The 22,728-nt window shown below is 54.3% G+C and overlaps 1 protein-coding gene across 2 annotated transcripts; it reads right to left on the bottom strand.

Moving 5' to 3' along the window:
• Positions 1-3,147: 3,147 nt before the first annotated feature.
• On the bottom strand, positions 3,148-17,364 carry KLHL10 (kelch like family member 10). 2 transcript variants are annotated; one of them, XM_038754096.1, is made up of 5 exons: positions 17,096-17,364; positions 9,195-9,684; positions 7,767-8,384; positions 3,695-3,844; positions 3,148-3,614 (listed from the first exon to the last, which is right to left on the bottom strand). In XM_038754096.1, exons 1-5 carry the CDS (start codon positions 17,290-17,292, stop codon positions 3,240-3,242), a joined length of 1,830 nt encoding a protein of 609 aa, XP_038610024.1. In that variant the 5' UTR covers positions 17,293-17,364; the 3' UTR covers positions 3,148-3,239. The 2 variants fall into 2 exon arrangements, with proteins under 2 accessions (XP_038610024.1, XP_038610025.1); XM_038754097.1 differs by having other exon boundaries at positions 3,148-3,513.
• Between the last annotated feature and the right edge of the window lie 5,364 nt (positions 17,365-22,728).

Here is a 22,728-nt window from a genome sequence, read left to right as displayed (position 1 = left end):
GAGAGAGAGGTTCTGGTCTTACGAGTTTACCTGTGGCGGGACACGCGCCGAGCGTGACTTTTTTGATTTGCACTTTGACCTGGCTCTCCCTCCAGCTGTTCAGGGAGGAGGGACTGGGGAACGGTCGGCCGGGGGGGTGGGACCGGGCTGTCCCCCCTCCTCGGGCCGAGGAGAAGCACAACCTCTCAGCCGGGGCTGAGTCCAGGCGGCCTCCCCTGACGAGTGGTCCGTAGGCGTCTTTGTCGAGAGGCGCTGGCGTTTACGTCTTGCGGGGAGGGCGGCGAAAGCTTAGTCGAGCCGGGGATTCGGCCCCCGGACTCTCTCCCCGGCGCGGGACGGGCTCAGTGGGCAGCCAGCTGGCGCGGACGCTGGCAGCGCCGCACGGGTTCCTCAGCCGGTCGCCGGCGGGCCAGGGGAGAATCCGGGTGCTGGGGCGGCCGGCTGAGGGACCCGCCGTCTCCCCGAGAGGGAAGGCCGGAAAAGCGGGCCAGGCGGCCAGGCTGCTGGGTGGCTCAGAGCCCGCGGTCGGGTCAGGCCATCTGGGCCGGCTGCTGCCGAGCCACATCCCCCCCCCCCCCGCCTTACCACTCCTTTCCCCCTCCAACACACACCTCCGACAATCAACCAGCCGCGGTGCCTTCGATCTTCACGGGGGGGCAAGTTGGGGGCCGCCGAGATGGCAGTAACAGCCAAGGGCCACCGTTCCGACCACCAGCCGCAAGAGTCAGCCTGTCCCATCCGTCGCTGCCTCTCGCCCAGCCCCCCGCCTCTCTTGGAGCGAGGCCGGGGGCCGGCTCTCTGGCTGGCCGGCCGACGGACCTTCCGGCCACGCCGCCGCCACCGCGTTTGTGGGAAGGGTCAGAGGCCTGGAATTCCTCAGGAAGCCCTCCCCAAAGCCGGTCTCAGGATCCCCCTGCCTCTCAGGCTCTGGCTGGTGGGTCTCCATCGCACAAGCGAGGGACCGGACCTCCGACGGGCCGGGACCTCTTCCCCCGGAGCTAGAAGATACTGATCGGCTCAGGTCCTCGTCCCGGGAGGCGGGAAGGGGTCGACGCTTCCAGAGAGTAACGAGCTCCCGGCCCGTGGCACGACTGCCCAGTCACAGAGGGGCCTTCAGCGGGCATCCCCAACCAGGCGGCCCAAACCTCCAGAGGGCTGGCAGCGGTAGCAGCCACCCAACTGGGGCTAGGCACATCCAGGCTGGAAGGAGAAGCACAATCCTGGGCCGAGGTTGGCTCATAGGCCCTTGTCCGAGTCAGTGAGCTGTCCGACCCGAGCTGTCAGCTTTCCGCCCCTGGAGCAGATTTTGGGTAGGGGCAGGGTTAAACCAGGGCTGGGGCTACGGCCAACCCTCGCGAATATCGGCCCTTAAAGTGAGCAGGGAGCTGGGAGCCTGGACGGCGGCTGCCCATCCTTGGCTGAGGATGCCACAGGCCCCTGCCTCGGACCCCAAATTGTTCTTGGGAGCCCCAGCTTCCTGTTACTCCTGGGCGGGGGCCCCGAGGGTCTCATTTTCCACTTGAGCCGGGGTTGTGGCACAGGCCACAACTGTGGGGAATGTCCCCACAGCCCCGTGTCTCCCTGGCACGGTGGTATCTTGGGGGCCGGGTTCCTCGAACTAACCCGTGAAGGGGATCCATTCGCGGCCCTTGATGGGCAGGGCTAAAAGGAGCTCTCTGGGGAGGCTGGAGGACTTTTCTGGGGTAAATCGGGTTTGAATGTGGGATTGAGTCATACCCCTGGCTCCTGCATTTAAATCTGTGGGTGGCCCAGCTGGCATAGGGGCGGATTTAATCTCACTGGGCCCTTTTGGAGCCGCTCTCCTCCTCCCTCGCCCCATCTCCAAGACTTGCCGGGCCGGCGAGTAGACCCACTCTCCTGCTTCCCCACCACCCCTCTCCCCCCCCCAAAACACCCGGCTGCGGTGGCACTGTGCCTACGCTGGGCACAGGAACGTCAACCCTGAGCCCCAGGTGGGCCAGCACGGTAACCGTGGGCGCGTGCGTGTGTGCACCTTGATGCGGAACTACCTCCCCTCGGGGCTCCTTCCCTCCCCGCCCCGACCACCAGCCCGAGCGGTCAGAGCAGCCGGCTGGCCGTTCCGCGGACAACCGCGGGCTGGCTGGGTGAAAGGCAGTGTGTTTGGACCAAAAACCCCCGTCTCCTAGAGTGGAGGCAGGGGATGGGGGCCCCTCTTCCCCTGCCTGCAACCTCACAGTCGGTTTCCTGGACCACATTTGTGTGCATGCATGTGCCTCTGTGTGCATGCGTGTGGGTGTGAGTCTCGTCTCGTGTAGCTCAGTAATCTGTCGGAAACACTCCATGCCCCTCTGACCGCGCCCCTCCGGTCGCAGAGGCTGGCTATGGCGGGCCTGGTGCTCACCATTGGCCCACTGGGACCACTATAGCCGCAGCCATTTGCTGCTCGTTGAGAAGCAGGCCCTGAGGCTGCTGCCCACGCTCGGGGCCACAGATGAACTCCCGGGACACTCTGGCCTCTCCTTTTTCCTCAGCAGTGGACTCCGTGGCCCACCGTGTCCCGGCAGGCCGAGACGCTTCCCTACAGGGCAGGCTGCCGGCTTTTCCCTCCCCCGGACCCCCTCAGAAATACCACCCCGGGGCACCCGGGACCAGACTGCGGTCTCCCACCGAGAGCTGGCGGGCGGCCCTGGGGCGCGGCGCGGCCGCAGTCCTTACGAGAGCGCGAGTCCCGTCGCCGATCTGCACTACAAGCCGAGGCAGCCATAGTGCGGGGAGTCCCCCCGCCCGAGGGTCCCCAGCCCGCGGATACGGATGTTTCGTGTGGACTCGTCGGGGCGGTCCCTGCCGGGCCCTCAACCTCCCCGGCCGGCACGCGGAGGAGCCCGGAGCGCTCTCCGTGACAACTGCTCCGGCTCCCTCTCCATGGGAGCGGCCGGCCGGTTCGGGGCTCTCGCCGAGAGCCTGCGTTTCGGCTCGCGGCGCGTACTCGCCCCCGGCTCCGTGGTTCTCAGATGTTGGTTTGCGCAAATAAACTCTATTTCTCTAACTCTGCCTGAGCCGTGTTCGCTGGGGTCGGATGAGGGGCTCGGCGGAGCGGGCCCTCCCCTCCCCGCTCCGCCCCCCCGCCCACCGGGGTCCCTCCGTTGGAACACTCTCCAGGTCTCCTTAAGGTTCAAGTAGTGTGTTTATTGGAGAAAAAAAAGCATTAACCCTTATTGCTTAGACTCTTTATTCCCTACCGGACAGGCGGGCGGGGTTCAGACGGGCAGGGTGCTCGTCGAGGCAGAGAACTTGACCTCGTCCCGCAGGGCCAGGCCCGGGAAGTGGTCACGGCGGGCGGCGTACTCGCCCACGTTGGCCAGGCCCGGCACCACGCAGCAGCTGAGCGCGCTGCGGTAGATGCTCATGTCGTGGGCGTCGTACCACTCGTCGGTCTTCTCGTCGTAGCACTCCACGTTGAAGGTGGTCGTGAAGCCGTTGAAGCCGCCCACCACGAACAGGAGGTCGTCCACCACCTCGATGCCGAAGTTGCTGCGCGGGTTGAACATGGTGGGGATGGGGCGCCACGTGTTGGCCACGGGACTGTAGGCCTCGGCGCTCCGCAGCCGGTTGGCGCCATCGAAGCCCCCCACCTGCGGAGGCAGACGGGGCGGTTGGGGCTGGGGAGGGCCCCTGCCGCCCCCGGCTCCGACCCGCCCTTCCTCCAGCTCACCGCGTAGACGTGCTCCCCGTAGGCCACCACGCCGATCCCGCTCCTCCTGCTGCGCATGGGAGCGATGACCGTCCACTGATTGCTCTCCGTGCTGTACACCTCGGCCGTGAACAGGCACTCGTTTCCGTTGAAGCCCCCGCAGATGTACACCTGGGGGCCAGAGAGCACGGGGGTCGGCGCCGGACCCGGCCGGAGACCCCTCTCTGCCTCGTGGGCGGACGAGGCCCCGAGGGACGGGGTCTCTTGGGCCCTTCGGGCCGGTCCCTTCGGGGGAGAGGGATCCGTCCCACCCCAGACCCAACCACTCAGACCCTTCCCCTACTTTGGCCCTGATCCCTAGGCTTGATTCCTACAAGAGACCGGGAAATCCAATAACACCCTTCTCCAACTGCCTTCCCTTCTCCCTCTCCTCCCCCAGATCCCAGCCCAGAGGCACCTTCCTTTCCCGTAGTCGACCCGGAATCACCGTTTGCCTTTTCACCTCGAAGGACCGGCCGGGCCGGGCAGATGGCTGTAACCTCGAGGACGGAGATTCCTGGCCCAGGTGGCCCGTCCCCAATCATCATCATCGTCAATCGTATTTATTGAGCGCTTACTATGTGCAGAGCACTGTACTAAGCACTTGGGAAGTACAAATTGGCCAATCCCTTCGAGACCCCAATTAGTCAGGGGAGTCAGGGCTCACTCAGCCCGGGGCTCATCCAGGTCATTGGCTGCTAGCCCGCGTCATTTTAGCCATCCCATCCGCCATAGTGCATACGTAATAATAATAATGGCATTTATTAAGCGCTTACTATGTGCAGACCACTGCTCTAAGCGCTGGGGAGGTTACAAGGTGATCAGGTTGTCCCACGGGGGGCTCACAGTCTTCATCCCCATTTGGCGGATGAGGGAACTGAGGCCCAGAGAAGTGAAGTGACTTGCCCAAAGTCACACAGCTGACAATTGGCAGAGCCGGGGTTTGAACCCATGACCTCTGACTCCAAAGCCTGGGCTCTTTCCACTGAGCTATGCTGTCCCGTTAATAATAATGATGGCATTTATTATAATAATAATGGCATTTATTAAGCGCTTACTATGTGCAGAGCACTGTTCTAAGTGCTGGGGAGGTTACAAGGTGATCAGGTTGTCCCATGGGGGGACTCACAGTCTTAATCCCCATTTTACAGATGAGGTAACTGAGGCCCAGAGAAGTGAAGTGACTTGCTCAAAGTCACACAGCTGACAATTGGCAGAGCCGGGATTCGGACCCCTGACTCCCGACTCCAAAGCCCAGGCTCTTTCCACAGAGCCATGCTGCCCCATTAATAATAATAATAATAATAATAATAATAATATGGCATTTATTAAGCACTTACTATGTGCAGAGCACTGTTCTAAGCGCTGGGGAGGTTACAAGGTGATCAGGTTGTCCCACTTGGGGCTCACAGTCTTAATCCCCATTTTACAGATGAGGTAACTGAGGCCCAGAGAAGTGAAGTGACTTGCCCAAAGTCACACAGCTGACAATTGGTAGAGCCGGGATTCAGACCCCTGACTCCTGACTCCAAAGCCCAGGCTCTTTCCACAGAGCCATGCTGCCCCATTAATAATGATAATAATAATGATGACATTTATTATAATAATAATGGCATTTATTAAGCGCTTACTATGTGCAGAGCACTGTTCTAAGTGCTGGGGAGGCCACAAGGTGATCGGGTTGTCCCATGGGGGGACTCACAGTCTTAATCCCCATTTTACAGATGAGGTAACTGAGGCCCAGAGAAGTGAAGTGACTTGCCCAAAGTCACACAGCTGACAATTGGTAGAGCCGGGATTCAGACCCCTGACTCCTGACTCCAAAGCCCAGGCTCTTTCCACAGAGCCATGCTGCCCCATTAATAATGATAATAATAATGATGACATTTATTATAATAATAATGGCATTTATTAAGCGCTTACTATGTGCAGAGCACTGTTCTAAGCGCTGGGGAGGTTACAAGGTAATCAGGTTGTCCCATGGGGGGACTCACAGTCTTAATCCCCATTTTACAGATGAGGTAACTGAGGCCCAGAGAAGTGAAGTGACTTGCCCAAAGTCACACAGCTGACAACTGGCGGAGCCGGGATTCGGACCCCTGACCCCCGACTCCAAAGCCCAGGCTCTTTCCACTGGGCCATGCTGCCCCGTTAATAATAATAATAATAATAATGGCATTTATTAAGCACTTACTATGTGCAGAGCACTGTTCTAAGTGCTGGGGAGGTTACAAGGTGATCAGGTTGTCCCACTTGGGGCTCACAGTCTTAATCCCCATTTTACAGATGAGGTAACTGAGGCCCAGAGAAGTGAAGTGACTTGCCCAAAGTCACACAGCTGACAATTGGTAGAACCGGGATTCGGACCCCTGACCCCCGACTCCAAAGCCCAGGCTCTTTCCACTGAGCCATGCTGCCCCGTTAATAATAATAATAATAATGATGGCATTTATTATAATAATAATGGCATTTATTAAGCGCTTACTATGTGCAGAGCACTGTTCTAAGTACTGGGGAGGCTACAAGGTGATCGGGTTGTCCCATGGGGGGACTCACAGTCTTAATCCCCATTTTACAGACGAGGTAACTGAGGCCCAGAGAAGTGAAGTGACTTGCCCAAAGTCACACAGCTGACAATTGGCAGAGCCGGGATTCGGACCCCTGACCCCTGACTCCAAAGCCCAGGCTCTTTCCACTGGGCCATGCTGCCCCGTTAATAATAATAATAATAATGGCATTTATTAAGCGCTTACTGTGTGCAGAGCACTGTTCTAAGCGCTGGGGAGGTTACAAGGTGATCAGGTTGTCCCATGGGGGGACTCACAGTCTTAATCCCCATTTTACAGACGGGGTAACTGAGGCCCAGAGAAGCGAAGTGAGTTGCCCAAAGTCACACAGCTGACAACTGGCGGAGCCGGGATTCGGACCCCTGACCCCTGACTCCAAAGCCCAGGCTCTTTCCACTGAGCCATGCTGCCCCGTTAATATAATAATAATAATAATAATGGCATTTATTATAATAATAATGGCATTTATTAAGCGCTTACTATGTGCAGAGCACTGTTCTAAGCGCTGGGGAGGTTACAAGGTAATCAGGTTGTCCCATGGGGGGACTCACAGTCTTAATCCCCATTTTACAGACGAGGTAACTGAGGCCCAGAGAAGTGAAGTGACTTGCCCAAAGTCACACAGCTGACAATTGGCAGAGCCGAGATTCGGACCCCTGACCCCCGACTCCAAAGCCCAGGCTCTTTCCACTGGGCCATGCTGCCCCGTTAATAATAATAATAATAATAATAATAATAATAATGGCATTTATTAAGCACTTACTATGTGCAGAGCACTGTTCTAAGTGCTGGGGAGGTTATAAGGTGATCAGGTTGTCCCATGGGGGGACTCACAGTCTTAATCCCCATTTTACAGATGAGGTAACTGAGGCCCAGAGAAGTGAAGTGACTTGCCCAAAGTCACACAGCTGACAATTGGTGGAGCCGGGGTTTGAACCCATGACCTCTGACTCCAAAGCCTGGGCTTTTTCCACTGAGCCATGCTGCCCCGTTAATGATAATGATGGCATTTATTGTAATAAAATGGCATTTATTAAGCACTTACTATGTGCAGAGCACTGTTCTAAGTGCTGGGGAGGTTACAAGGTGATCAGGTTGTCCCATGGGGGGACTCACAGTCTTAATCCCCATTTTACAGACGAGGTAACTGAGGCCCAGAGAAGTGAAGTGAGTTGCCCAAAGTCACACAGCTGGCAACTGGCAGAGCCGGGCTTCGACCCCCCGACTCCAAAGCCCGGGCTCTTCCCGCCGAGCCACGCTGCTTCTCCATCAATCAATCAATCGTATTTATTGAGCGCTTACTGTGTGCAGAGCACCGTCCCAAGCGGAGGCCCTCGGGTGAAGGTTTGATGGGGAAGGAAGGACAAGCCAACGGCCAAGACCCCTTTAGCGGCAGAATCCCCACGCCGGGGTCCCCGTCGGGGCGGTCGGAGACGTCGGGGTCGGAGACGTTCGGGGGAGAGGGGCGGCGGGCCCGGCCTCCTTACCTTGCCGTAGAGCGTGGTGGCACTGGCGTCGCTCCGCTGTTCGTGCATCGGGGCGATGAGGGTCCACTGGTTGGTCTCGGGCTCGTAGCGCTCGGCCGTGTTGAGGCGCACGTAGCCGTCGAAGCCGCCCATGGCGTAGATGAAGTCGCTGAGGACGGTCACGCTGACGTAGCAGCGGCGGGAGTGCATGGGGGCCACCTGGTGCCAGGACTTCCTGACGGGGTCGAACCTCTTCACGCTGTTGAAGTAGTCGACGCTGTCGAAGCCCCCGATGATGTAGACGAAGCCCTTGAGGAAGGCGGCGCCGTGGTAGGCCCGCGGGCTCTCCTCCTCGCAGGTGACGTTGACCCAGCGGTCCGCCCGCGCGTCGTAGGCCTCGATGGCGTTGGTGGGGCTCCCGCCGCTCCAGCCGCCGATGGCGAACAGGATGGCGTAGGGCAGCCGCGGCCGGGACAGCGGGTTGGTGAAGTCCGAGTTGGAGGGGCCGTTCATGTTCAGGTCGTACATGGCCTTGAGGGCGTTGATGATGACCGGCTTGCACTCCTCGCTGTCCTTCACGTAGTCGTTCATCTTGACGTTGTTCATGAAGTATTCCGCGTGCATCAGGGCCAGCCGCACCTGGGGCGGCGGGAGACGAGGGCTTGCGTTCGGGGGGCGCTCCCTGGGCCGCGACCCCCAAATCCCCGACCCTACACTACACACCGGCACGTGCTCCGCGGGGGCCCGGGTTGGGGCAGGACCGCCCCGAGAGGGTCTGCGTCTAGCCCTGGCTGGCTCTGCCGCTGCCGTCCGGGGTGGGACCCCCTCTCCCCCTCGCCCCCCTCTCCATCCCCCCCATCTTACCTCCTTCCCTTCCCCACAGCACCTGTATATATGTATATACGTCTGTACATATTTACTACTCTATTTATTTGACTGGTACACATCCATTCTATTTATTTTATTTTGTTACTACGTTTGGTTTTGCTCTCCGTCTCCCCCTTTTAGACTGTGAGCCCACTGTTGGGTAGGGACTGCCTCTATATGTTGCCAATTTGGACTTCCCAAGCGCTTAGTCCAGCGCTCTGCACATAGTAAGCGCTCAATAAATGCGACTGATGGTGATGATGACTGCCCCAGCGGATGGCAACTGGGGCTCGGGCGAGGGGAACTGGGGTGCCCGCTTTCGTCGGGCCGGTGATCCCACCCCTCTCCGAGCGCAGATGGCACCAGGCGGGGACCCCCGCCCGACCCCAACTTGTCCTACGCTCCCCCGCGCCAAGGCGGGCGGACTCTGCCCTCAGAAGGGGAGAGGGGAAGCGGGCACTCGACTTCCCCCCATTCCGTGGTGCCGCCCGCCACTCCCCCACCCTCCAGGATGCCTCTTGCCCCCCGGCGGGCAAGGCTCCCACCCCTTCCCGCCGCCCACGGGGCCGGGAGAAACCCCACCTTGGGCAGCAAGACGGAAATGTGCTGTTTCCTGTTGAGGGGGTCGTGGGCGATCCACTTCAAGATGGCCTCGAACACGGCGTCCTCCTGTTTGACGTTGAGCTCGTCCCTCTCGATGATGTCCCGCAGCTCCGTCACGGACAGGTCCAGGTACTCGGCCGAAACCTTGACCATCTCCTCGAAGTTGTGCAGGATGAACATGTAGGCCTTCTGGCGCAGCTCCGGGCAGTAGTAGTAGTCGGTGAACTTGCAGATGCCGATGCAGTTGTCCAGGCAGAGCTCCGACTTGAGGAACTCGCAGCAGCCGCGCACGATGCCCATGATGTTGAACTGGTCTGCGGCGGCCAGCAGGCGTTCCACGTTGTCCGGGGTGATGGGCACCGTGCGGGTGTAGGCGTACTCGATGATCAGCTTCATCATGTCCGGGGGGACTCCGGGAATGTTGTAAACCCTCTTTTCCGTGGTGTTCCAGCCGCTGGTGAACAGAGCTCTGCAGCGGGACACGGGGCGGGCCCCCGGCCTGTCATGCCCGTCGTCGACCCCGGTCCCAAAATGCCCTCCTTCTGCCCATCCGCCAAGCTACCTCTCTTCCTCCCTTCAAGGCCCTGCTGAGAGCTCACCTCCTCCAGGAGGCCTTCCCACACTCAGCCTCTTCCTTCCTCTCCCCCTCGTCCCCCTCTCCATCCCCCCATCTTACCTCCTTCCCTTCCCCACAGCACCTGTATATATGTTTGTACATATTTATTACTCTATTTTACTTGTCCATATCTATTCTATTTATTTTATTTTGTCAGTACGTTTGGTTTTGTTCTCTGTCTCCCCCTTTTAGACTGTGAGCCCACTGTTGGGTAGGGACTGTATATGTTGCCAACTTGGACTTCCCAAGCGCTTAGTACAGTGCTCTGCACACAGTAAGCGCTCAATAAATACGATTGATGATGATGATGATGATGCCCTGAGCGACACCCCGGGCTCCTCCGTCCTGGGGCTTGCTCTCCAACGGGAGACTGGGGTCGCTTGGAGCAACCGGGTTTTGATCGCCCGTTCTTGTCGTCAGGGATGGATGGGCCCACGCTCCTGGCTTTCTCCTCCCCACCCCTGGCTTTCCTCTCCCTACTCCTGCCTTTCCCCTCCCCACTAATGGCTTTTTTTAAATGATGATGATGATGATGATGGCTTACTATCTGCAAAGCACTGTTCTAAGCGCTGGCCGGGGGGCGGGGGGGATACAAGGCGATCAAGTTGTCCCACGTGGGGCTCACAGTCTCCCTTTTTACAGATGAGGTAACTGAGGCTCAGAGAAGTTCAGCGACTTGCCCGAGGTCACACACCAGACGTGCGGCGCAGCTGGGATTCGAGCCCATGACCTCTGACTCCGAAGCCCGGGCTCTTTCCGCTGAGCCACGTTTTAATGGTATTTATCGTTTTAATAATAATAATAACAAATGACGGAGCCAAAGGAGCGTGGCTTAGTGGAAAGGGCCCGGGCTTGGGAGCCAGAGGTCGTGGGTTCTAATCCCGGCTCCGCCACTTATCAGCTGTGTGACTTTGGGAAAGTCACTTGACTTCTCTGTGCCTAAGTTGCCACATCTGCAGAATGGGGGTTAAGACTGTGATCTTCACGTGGGGCAACCTGATTACCTTGCATCTACCCCAGCGCTTAGTGCTCGGCACATAGTAAGCACTTAACAAATACCATTATTATTATTATTATTATTACTGTTATTATTAGAAGCAGCGTGGCTCAGTGGAAAGAGCCCAGGCTTTGGAGTCAGAGGTCATGGGTTCAAATCCCGGCTCCACCACTTATCAGCTGGGTGACTTTGTGCAAGTCACTTCACTTCTCTGTGCCTCAGTTACCTCATCTGTAAAATGGGGGTGAAGGCTGTAAGTCCCCCACGTGGGACAACCTGATCACCTTGTAACCTCCCCAGCGCTTAGAACAGTGCTTTGCACATAGTAAGCACTTAATAAATGCCATTATTACTATTATTATTATTATTAGAACCCATGACCTTCTTACTTCTAGGCCCTTACTCTATCCACTACACCATGCTAAGCACTTACTATGCGCCAGGCACTGTACTGGGTGCTGGGATAGCTACAAGATAATCACGTTGGACACATTCCTTGTCCCACATAGGGCTCACGGTCTTAATCCCCATTTTACAGATGCGGTGACTGAGGCACAGAGAAGTTAGATGCCTCTGCCCAAGGCCACACAGCAGACAAGAAGCCGAGTTGGAATTCGAACTCAGGTCCTCCGATTCCCAGGTCCGTGCCCTTTCTACTGGGTCACACTGCTTTCCACTCCCCACTCATTCATTCATTCAGTTGTATTTATTGAGCGCTTACTGTGTGCAGAGCACTGGACTAGAGCGCTCGGAAAGTACAATTTGGCAACAGAGACGATCCCTACCCACTCCCGGCTCTCCCTTCCCTTCCCACTCCTGGCTCACATCTTCCCCATGCCTGACTGTCCCGTCCCATCTCCATGCCTCCCCCAGTGATCCAGCATAGACTTTTTAATATCCTCGGCTTTCCCCATCCTGTCCCTGGTCTTTCCCACCCCAGTGACCCAGTATAGACCACCCAACACCTCTGGCTCTCCCCTTTCCACCCTTGGGACTCTTCCTTTAGTGACCCAGCGCAGACCCTAAATCTCCCCTTCCTCTGACTCTTCCCCAATCCCCCAGTGTGGATTAACACAAGTGATTCTCCCCTCTCCATTCCTGACATCCTCAGTGACACAGCTTGGATCATCTAACACCCCTGACTCTCCCCTCTCCATCCCTCACTCTTCCCAAAGATCCAGCCCAGACCATCCAACATCTAACTCTCCCCGTGCGACCAATCGACATTTATTGAGGGCCTACTGTGTGCAAACACCGTACCAATGCTTAAAAGATTACAGTGGAATGAGTGGATGTGGTCCCTTGCCCTAAAGGAGCATACAGTCTAGCAGGGGAAGCCTTAAAACAATTCACAAATAAAAGGAGAAAGAAAACTGTATTCTCCCAAGGGCTTAGTACGGTGCTCTATACAAAGTAGGATTTCATTCAGTTGTATTTATTGAGCATGCCAAGCACTGTACTGAGCACTCGATGACTGGTGCTCCAGGGAGATATGAGTACTTAAGTGCTTAGGTGACTAAGATGTGCTGAAATGACTGTTTGGAAGAGAAAGTGGACAAGCGAGAAATCAACCAAAGAAGGACTCATAGAGGAGTTTTGATTTCAGAAGGGCTTTAAAAAGAGGAAGAACTGTGCACTGTTAGGTGGACGGGGAGATGGAGTTCCAGACTGGTTGGGAAGGAGGAACAAGTGGTCAGTGGTGGAAGAGATGAGAAGGAGGCACAGCAAGTAGGTTGGCTTGAGGGGAGAAAAGAGTGCGAGCTGAGGTGTCGTGGAAGAAGAGAGTGGATAAATAGGAAGGAGAAAGAGTTGTTTAAAAGCCAAGGGTCGGGAGTGTCTATGAGGGGTGGAGGGGAGTGACCCGACCATTGGAGGTTTTAGATGACGGGGGAGATTTAGGCAGGGCAAGTTTCAGAAGGATAAACCCGCTAGTAGAGTGAAGTAAGGACTGGAGAGTGGAAGACTGGAGGCAGGGAGGTCAGCGAGGAGGCTGATTTAGCAGTGAAGACGGGATATAAATCAGGCCGAGACCAGAGGGAAGGAGTCAAGGCCAAGGCCTTAAGAGATAGGGAGGACCATAGTGTCAACTATGAAGCGCAAGTTAGATGGAGGAGAGGATTTGGGAAGGGAAACGAGGAGTTCAGTTTTGGACTGACTGGCCTTGCGGTGCTGGTGGGAACATCACCGCAGAGATGTCCTGGAGGCAGAAGGAGCTGTGCGATTTCAGAGGAGAGAGGTTGGAGCTAGTGAAGTGGATTTGGAAAGAGTCACACAGATGTGGTAGTTGAAACTATGGGAGTGGAACACCTCCACAGGGGAATGAGTGTATGGTGAGAAGAGAGAACCGAGGACAGACCCTTGTAGAACACCCACAGCGAGGGGGTGGGAGACGGAGGAAATAACTGGTAAAAAAAGACCGAAAAGGGGTCGGTTGAGAGGTGAGAGGAGAACCGTGAGAGAACTATGGGAGTGAAACCACAGGGAGTGATCCACGGTATCAAAGACAGCTGAGAGGTGGGGGAGAATTAGGATTGGGCAGAGTCCATCTGACAAAGAAGGGGACATTGGTGACTCTGGAGAGAGTGGTCTCAGTGGAGGGAAGCGGGCCAAGGAGGGAGTGGGTAGAGAGCAAGCTCGGTTTATAATCCATTCAAGGAGTTTGGACGGGAATGGGAACGGGGAGACAGGGTGATTACTGAAAGGTGCAATGGGATCCAGAAAAGCCTTTTTTTAGGATAGAGGAAACGTGAACAAGTGGGAAGGTGGAAGGGAAGGAGCCATCGGAGAGTGAATGGTGGAAAATGGTGGGGAAGGAGGGAAGGAGGGTGGGTGGGAGAGTGTGCAAGAAGGTCAGAAGGAATGAGGTTAGATTTGCCAGTAGGAGGTAGAATTTGAAAGCAGGCAAGAAATTAGAGAGCTAGCTCTCTTCCTCCCTTCAAGGCCCTGCTGAGACCTCACCTCCTCCAGGAGGCCTTCCCAGACTGAGCCCCTTCCTTCCTCTCCCCCTCGTCCCCCTCTCCATCCCCCCCATCTTACCTCCTTCCCTTCCCCACAACACCTGTATATATGTATATATGTTTGTACATATTTATTACTCTATTTATTTATTTATTTATTTATTTTACTTGTACATATCTATTCTATTTATTTTATTTTGTTAGTATGTTTGGTTTTGTTCTCTTTCTCCCCTTTTAGACTGTGAGCCCACTGTTGGGTAGGGACTGTCTCTATATATTGCCAATTTGTACTTCCCAAGCGCTTAGTACAGTGCTCTGCACACAGTAAGCGCTCAGTAAATACGATTGATGATGATGATTGATGAAATTCCCCTCTTGAGGAGTGTCCCCGAAGGATGTGAAAATGAAAATGGGGGTAAGAGGAGTGAGGGGGAGATTTGTGGGGAGCTCCCCGATGGTTTCATTTATGTACACCAAGGGGTTGGCAGGTCTTCGGGGGCTGGCGAGGGGCTAGACGTAGGGGCCTCGGGAGGGTTGTTGAAGATCTGGAATACTTGGTGGGATCCGATGAGGGAGGAGAAGGAGCAGTGCGGAAGGGAAGGGAAGGCAGAGTTACAGCGAGCAAGGATGAGTCTGAGGTGGCCAAAGTCGGCCTGGTGTCTGGATTTCCACAAGAAGCGCTCAGCAGCCCGAACACGGGAAGCGTACTGGGGAAGGGATTAAGGCTTCTAGACTGTGAGCCCACTGGTGGGTAGGGACCGTCTCTAGATGTTGCCAACTTGGACTTCCCAAGCGCTTAGTACAGTGCTCTGCGCACAGTAAGCGCTCAATAAATACGATTGATTGATTGATTGGGGAGGTGGTGACATCCTTTTCCTTCCCCGGGACTCAGCGGAGTCCATCCAACACTCCCTGACTCTCCATCCAGAGACTCAGTAAGGGACGCTTCTCAATGGGCCTGCCCAACCACCTTATCATTCACTCAGTCGTATTTATTGAGCGCTTACTGTGTGCAGAGCACTGCACTAAGCGCTTGGGAAGTCCAAGTTGGCAACATATAGCGACGGTTCCTACCCAACAGTGGGCTCACAGTCTAGAAGGACCCATTATCATTCCCCACCACCCACTAAGAATCATAATTATGGTACTTGTTAAGTGCTTACTATGTCCAAGCACTGTTTTAAGCGCCGGGGTAGATACAAGTTGATCAGGTAGGACACCGTCCCTGTCCCACATAGGGCTCACACTCTTAATCCCCGTTTTACAGTTGAGGTAACTGAGGCACGGAGAAGTGAAGTGACTTGCCCAAGGTCACACAGCAGACATAATAATAATAATAATGGTATTTGTTAAGCCCTTTCTATGTGAGAAGCACTGTTCTAAGCGCTGGGGGGGGATACAAGGTGATCAGGTTGTCCCACGTGGGGCTCCCAGTCTTCATCCCCATTTTACAGATGAGGTCACTGAGGCCCAGAGAAGTGAGAGAGAAGTGAAGTGACTTGCCCAAGGTCACATAGCAGACCGGCGGCGGAGCTTCTGACTCTTAGGCCAGTGCTCTATCCACTAAGCCATGTTGCTTCCCTACCCACTATCCACTACCATCCCTTCTACCACCCTTAATAATAATAATAATAATAATAATAATGGCATTTATTAAGCGCTTACTATGTGCAAAGCACTGTTCTAAGCGCTGGGGAGGTTCCAAGGTGATCAGGTTATCCCACGGGGGGCTCACAGTCTTAACCCCCCATTTTACAGGTGAATATGTATATATGTTTGTACATATTTATTACTCTATTTTGCTTGTACATATCTATTCTATTTATTTTATTTTGTCAGTATGTTTGGTTTTGTTCTCTGCCTCCCCCTTTTTAGACTGTGAGCCCACTGCTGGGTAGGGACCGTCTCTACGTGTTGCCACCTTGGACTTCCCAAGCGCTTAGTCCAGTGCCCTGCACACAGTAAGCGCTCAATAAATACGATTGATTGATTGACTGAGGCACAGGGAAGCCAAGTGACTTGCCCAGGGTCACACAGCCGACCTGTGGCGGAGCCTTCTAGACTGTGAGCTGGGTAGGGACCGTCTCTGTATGTTGCCACCTTGCACTTCCCAAGCGCCCAGTACAGTGCTCTGCGCGCAGCGAGCGCTCAACAAATACGATTGATGGGAGCCTTAACCGATTCTCCCTCGGGTTTTTTAGCCCCGAGTGCTGTTTCTGGCTGCGAAGGGAGGCCTCTCGTGCTGTTCCTCCCACGGGTGTTCATCTCTGGCCTCACTCCCCATCACTGTCTTGGCCTCTCCCCGCCGCGTTCATCACCGGCCTCCCTCCCCATCACCGTCTTGGCCTCTCCCCGCCGCGTTCATCACCGGCCTCCCTCCCCATCACCGTCTTGGCCTCTCCCCGCCGCGTTCATCACCGGCCTCCCTCCCCATCACCGTCTTGGCCTCTCCCCGCCGCGTTCATCACCGGCCTCCCTCCCCATCACCGTCTTGGCCTCTCCCCGCCGCGGTCATCACCGGCCTCCCTCCCCATCACCGTCTTGGCCTCTCCCCGCCGCGTTCATCACCGGCCTCCCTCCCCATCACCGTCTTGGCCTCTCCCCGCCACGTTCATCACCGGCCTCCCTCCCCATCACCGTCTTGGCCTCTCCCCGCCGTGTTCATCACCGGCCTCCCTCCCCATCACTGTCTTGGCCTCTCCCCGCGGGTGTTCATCTCCGGCCTCCCTCCCCATCACCGTCTTGGCCTCTCCCCGCCGCGTTCATCACCGGCCTCCCTCCCCATCACTGTCTTGGCCTCTCCCCGCCGTGTTCATCACCGGCCTCCCTCCCCATCACCGTCTTGGCCTCTCCCCGCCGTGTTCATCACCGGCCTCCCTCCCCATCACTGTCTTGGCCTCTCCCCGCGGGTGTTCATCTCCGGCCTCCATCCCCATCACCGTCTTGGCCTCTCCCCACCGCGGTCATCACCGGCCTCCCTCCCCATCACCGTCTTGGCCTCTCCCCGCCACGTTCATCACCGGCCTCCCTCCCCATCACCGTCTTGGCCTCTCCCCCGCCGCGTTCATCACCGGCCTCCCTCCCCATCACCGTCTTGGCCTCTCCCCGCCGCGTTCATCTCCGGCCTCCCTCCCCATCACTGTCTTGGCCTCTCCCCGCCGCGAGGTCGGCTGGGGCCTTCCCCCGCAGAGCGGGCCGCGGACTCGCCCCCCGGACCCGGGGTTGACCAGGCCCGGGCCTTGTTTCTCCGGTGGGCCTTGGCCGGACCTGCCCCGGGAGCGGGAGCTGAGGCCGCCTCGGGCCCCGGTACCTGAAGTAGGAACTGCAGCTACACAGGATGTTCTTGTGGGCGTTGAACTCCAACCCGTTGACCTTGATGACCACGTCGCACAGCTTCCCCTCCAGCCGGAGTTCATTGAAGATCTCGCACGTCATGGCGCTCATCTTCCTCTCCATGTGCGGCTGGTGGAAGCGGGTGGAGGTGCCCTTGGGGCCCTCCAGCTCCATGGTCGCCAGCGGTCAGTGGGGCCGAGTGGAGGGGAGGGGGGCCTGTCGCCAGCTGCCTGTGTCCTCTCCGCCTCGCTACCACATCTTCCGACCCCCCGTTCTGGAATCTTCAGGGCAGTGAGGTCACTGTTGGGATTGTGTGCTCTGTTCTGGAGGGAGCCCCTCCCCGCTACGGCCGCGGAACCCCCCTCGCCCCTTCGGCCGTCAAACGCTTCCCCATCTTAAAAGCAACCTTCTCTTGAAGCCCATCAGGCAGAAACTCCTCACCCTGGGCTTCAAGGCTGTCCATCCCCTCGCCCCCTCCTACCTCACCTCCCTTCTCTCCTTCTCCAGCCCAGCCCGCACCCTCCGCTCCTCAACCACTGATCTCCTCCCCGTACCTCGCTCTCGCCTGTCCCGCCATCGACCCCCGGCCCACGTCATCCCCCGGGCCTGGAATGGCCTCCCTCTGCCCATCCGCCAAGCTAGCTCTCTTCCTCCCTTCAAGGCCCTGCTGAGAGCTCACCTCCTCCAGGAGGCCTTCCCAGACTGAGCCCCTTCCTTCCTCTCCCCCTCATCCCCCTCTCCATCCCCCCATCTTACCTCCTTCCCTTCCCCACCGCACCTGCATATATGTATATATGTTTGTACATATTTATTACTCTATTTTACTTGTACATATCTATTCTATTTATTTTATTTTGTTGGTATGTTTGGTTTTGTTCTCCGTCTCCCCCTTTTAGACTGTGAGCCCACTGTTGGGTAGGGACTGTCTCTATATGTTGCCAATTTGTACTTCCCAAGCGCTTAGTACAGTGCTCTGCACATAGTAAGCGCTCAATAAATACGATTGATGATGATGAGGATGATGATGGATCCCCAGTGCGGCGGGTCGTCATCGTCCCTTCTCCCTCCTCCCATTCATTCGATCGTATTTCATTCAGTTACGTTTATTGCGCACTTACTGCGTGCACAGCATTGTACTGAGCGCTTGGGAGAGTACAATATAACAGTAAAGAGAAATATTTCCTGCCCACAAATTGCTCACAGTCTCCCGTCCAACCTCTTCGAACAGGTAGTTTACACCCAATATCTACTTTCCTACTTAGACTTTGAGTCCCGTGAGAGACAGGGACTGCGTCCAACCTGATTACCTTGTATGTATCCCGGCTCTTAGTATAGTGCTTGCAAGGCACGCAGTAAGCATTTAACAAATACCACCGTTACTATTGTTATTAATGTTAAATACCCTCTCGATCCCCTCTCTATTTATTTATTTTACTTGTACATATCTATTCTATTTATTTTATTTTGTTAGTGTGTTTGGTTTTGTTCCCTGTCTCCCCCTTTTAGACTGTGAGCCCACTGTTGGGTAGGGACTGTCTCTATATGTTACCAACTTGTACTTCCCAAGCGCTTAGTACAGTGCTCTGCACACAGTAAGCGCCTAATAAATACGATTGATGATGATGATGATGATGGTATTCATCCCCTTCACTCCACTGAGACTGACCTTTCCAAGGTCACCAATAATCTCCTCCTTTCCAGATCTACTATCATCTTCCTCAGTGCTCCTGACACTGTAGACAACTCCCTTAAAAATAGTAATTATAGCATTTGTTAAGCGCTTATTGTGTGCCAGGCACTGCACTTTGCACTATCTAAACTTGATTTTTTTTGACATGGTCATTCATTCATTCATTCAATCGTATTTATTGAGCGCTTACTGTGTGCAGAGCACTGTACTAAGCGCTTGGGAAGTACAAGTTGGCAACATAGAGAGACGGTCCCTACCCAACAGTGGGCTCACAGTCTAGAAGGGGGAGACAGAGAACAAAACCAAACGTATTAACAAAATAAAATAAATAGAATAGATATGTACAAGTAAAATAAATAAATAAATAGAGTAATAAATACCTATAAACATATATACATATATACAGGTGCGGTGGGGAAGGGAAGGAGGTAAGGCAGGGGGGATGGAGAGGGGGAGAGGAAGGAGGGGGCTCAGTCTGGAAAGGCCTCCTGGAGGAGGTGAGCTCTCAGTAGGGCCTTGAAGGGAGGAAGAGAGCTAGCTTGGCGGATGGGCGGAGGGAGGGCATTCCAGGCCCGGGGGAGGACGTGGGCCGGGGGTCGACGGCGGGACAGGCGAGAACGAGGCCCCGTGAGGAGATTAGCGGCGGAGGAGCGGAGGTTGCGGGCCGGGCTGGAGAAGGAGAGAAGGGAGGTGAGGTAGGAGGGGGTGAGGGGATGGATGGGCAGCCTTGAAGCCCAGGGTGAGGAGTTTCTGCTTGATGCGTAGGTTGATTGGTAGCCACTGGAGATTTTTGAGGAGGGGAGAGGGGAGTAACATGCCCAGAGCGTTTCTGGACAAAGACAATCTGGGCAGCTGCGTGAAGTATGGATTGAAGTGGGGAGAGACAAGAGGATGGGAGATCAGAGAGAAGGCTGATGAGTCCAGACGGGATAGGATGAGAGCTTGAACGAGCAGGGTAGCGGTTTGGATGGAGAGGAAAGGGCGGATCTTGGCAATGTTGCGGAGCTGAGATGGGCAGGTTTTGGTGACGGCTTGGATGTGAGGGGTGAATGAGAGAGTGGGGTCGAGGATGACACCAAGGTTGCGGGCTTGTGAGACGGGAAGGATGGTAGTGCCGTCAACAGAGATGGGAAAGTCAGGGAGAGGGCAGGGTTTGGGAGGGAAGACAAGGAGTTCCGTCTTGGACATGTTGAGTTTTAGGTGGCGGGCAGACATCCAGATGGAGATGTCCTGAAGGCAGGAGGAGATGCGAGCCTGGAGAGAGGGGGAGAGAGCAGGGGCAGAGATGTAGATCTGGGTGTCATCAGCGTAGAGATGATAGTTGAAGCCGTGGGAGCGAATGAGGTCACTAAAGGAGTGAGTGTAGATCGAGAACAGAAGGGGACCAAGAACTGAACCTTGAGGAACCATGAGTGACAGGGACTGTGTCCAACCAGATTACCTTGTATGTATCCCGGCTCTTAGTATATCATCATCATCATCAATCGTATTTATTGAGTGCTTACTGTGTGCAGAGCACTGTACTAAGCGCTTGGGAAGTACAAGTTGGCAACATATAGAGACAGTCCCTACCCAACAGTGGGCTCACAGTCTAAAAGGGCTGGGGGGATATATTGTATAGTGCTTGCAAGGCACGCAGTAAGCATTTAGCAAATACCACCATTACTATTGTTATTAATATTAAATACCATCTCAATCCCCTACAATCTGGTATTCATCCCCTTCACTCCACTGAGACTGACCTTTCCAAGGTCACCAATAATCTCCTCCTTTCCAGATCTACTATTATTTTCCTCAGTGCTTCTGACACTGTAGACAACTCCCTTAAAAATTGTAATTATAGCATTTGTTAAGCGCTTATTGTGTGCCAGGCACTGTACTTTGCACTATCTAAACTTGATTTTTTTGACATGGTCATTCATTCATTCATTCAGTCGTATTTATTGAGCGCTTACTGTGTGCAGAGCACTGTACTAAGCGCTTGGGAAGTACAAGGTGGCAACGTAGAGAGACGGTCCCTACCCAACAGCAAGCTCCCAGTCTAGAAGGGGGAGACAGAGAACAAAACCAAACATATTAACAAAATAAAATAAATAGAATAGATATGTACAAGTAAAATAAATAAATAGAGTAATAAATATGTACAAACATATATATGCCAAATCTACTATCATTTTCCTCAGTGCTTCTGGCACTGTAGACAACTCCCTTAAAAATAGTAATTATAGCATTTGTTAAGTGCTTATTGTGTGCCAGGCACTGTACTTTGCATTATCTAAACTTGATTTTTTTGACATGGTCATTCATTCATTCAGTAGTATTTATTGAGCACTTACTGTGTGCAGAGCACTGTACTAAGCGCTTGGGAAGTACAAGTTGGCAACTTATAGAGACAGTCCCTACCCAACAGCGGGCTCACAGTCTAGAAGGGGGAGACAGACAACAAAACAAAACCTATTAACAAAATAAAATAAATAGAATAAATATTCATTCATTGTCGTATTTATTGAGCGCTTACTGTGTGCAGAGCACTGTACTAAGCGCTTGGAAAGTACAACTCAGTAACAGAGACAATCCCTGCCCAACAACGGGCTCACAGTCTAGAAGGGGGGAGACAGACATCAAAACAAGTAAACCAGCACCAGAGCATCAATATAAATAGAATTATAGATGAATACACATCATTAATAAAATAAATAGAACAACTAATATGTACATACACTCACAGTCGTTGCGGGGTTGGGGGGCTAGAGCAGAGGGAGCCAGTTGGGGCGATGGGAAGATAGGAGGGGCAGAGGAAAAGGGAGGTTCAGTCTGGGAAGGCACACTCCATAAATAGCATTAATTGTGCTGCACATTGGCCTTTGTACCCTAATAATTTTCTTCCCATTTTTCTGCTGCTCGATATCCATCCACTGGCTCTGTCTTATAGGTGATCGGGAAAAGAACAATGTTCTACAGGAACCCACTTGTAACCTTAGTCCTGCCAGTGAAAGGCATCTAAGAGCCGCAGCAACAGCATTTATTCAACTACACAACGAGTGCGGGGTCCTGGATTAAGAGCTTGGAAGAACACAGCTCGAGCTCTAGACATGCTTCCTGACCTCTCTGAGCTTATACTAATAGTTTTTCCACTACTAAGGGCTGGTTTTTCTGGTAACAATAGTCATAGCAATAACTGTAGTATTTGATAAGGGTTTACAACGAATGCACCACACACTGGGGTAGATCACAGAAGAAAGAGAACAGGTAGTGAATCCTCCTTTAAAAAAGAGGTAACAGGTCCAACGAAGTGGTGACATGGTAGGATTGTTTGTGTTGAAGCAGCCATTATGTGTGGATTCAATTTAGTAATAAGAAGCTCCTTGTATGCAGGGAACATTATCTATAAACTCTGTTACACTTTCCTCTCCTAAGTGTTTAATACAGTACATAGTAAGCACTCAATAAATGCCATTGTTGATGATGATAATAGCACGGCCTAAGTACAATGCAGTGTATTAAACACTTGGGAAAGCTCAACAGAAGCTGGACAGGTTCCCTGCTTACTCTGTCATGGGGAAGGCAGACAGAGAGATCATAACGATAAATCTAGAATACGTATTTACATCAGTGCTGTTAGATGGACGTGAATGTAAGTGCAAGGGATGGCTGACGAGGTGATACGATTCAGGATACCGATCATTTTGTCGGAGAAGGCTCTTAAGAAGGTTAAGTCCAGGCCGGATGATGTGGGCTGTTCCGTTGCACGTTTGGGGCAAAGACGGTTGGAAACCTAAGTGCTAACATGCCTGAGAACCGTGAAAGCCGAAAAAGGGAAGCGAACAGAAGAATAGCACTATCACCTGATGTGTGTTCCTACCCCAAGCCGCCGCTGTTCCCGCTAAGGTGACTAACAGGCGGCATTTTCCTCCCTTAAA

This window comes from Tachyglossus aculeatus, chromosome 11, assembly GCF_015852505.1.
Source record: "Tachyglossus aculeatus isolate mTacAcu1 chromosome 11, mTacAcu1.pri, whole genome shotgun sequence".
Taxonomy (NCBI): domain Eukaryota; kingdom Metazoa; phylum Chordata; class Mammalia; order Monotremata; family Tachyglossidae; genus Tachyglossus; species Tachyglossus aculeatus.
This window is presented reverse-complemented; position numbering and strand designations above follow the sequence as displayed.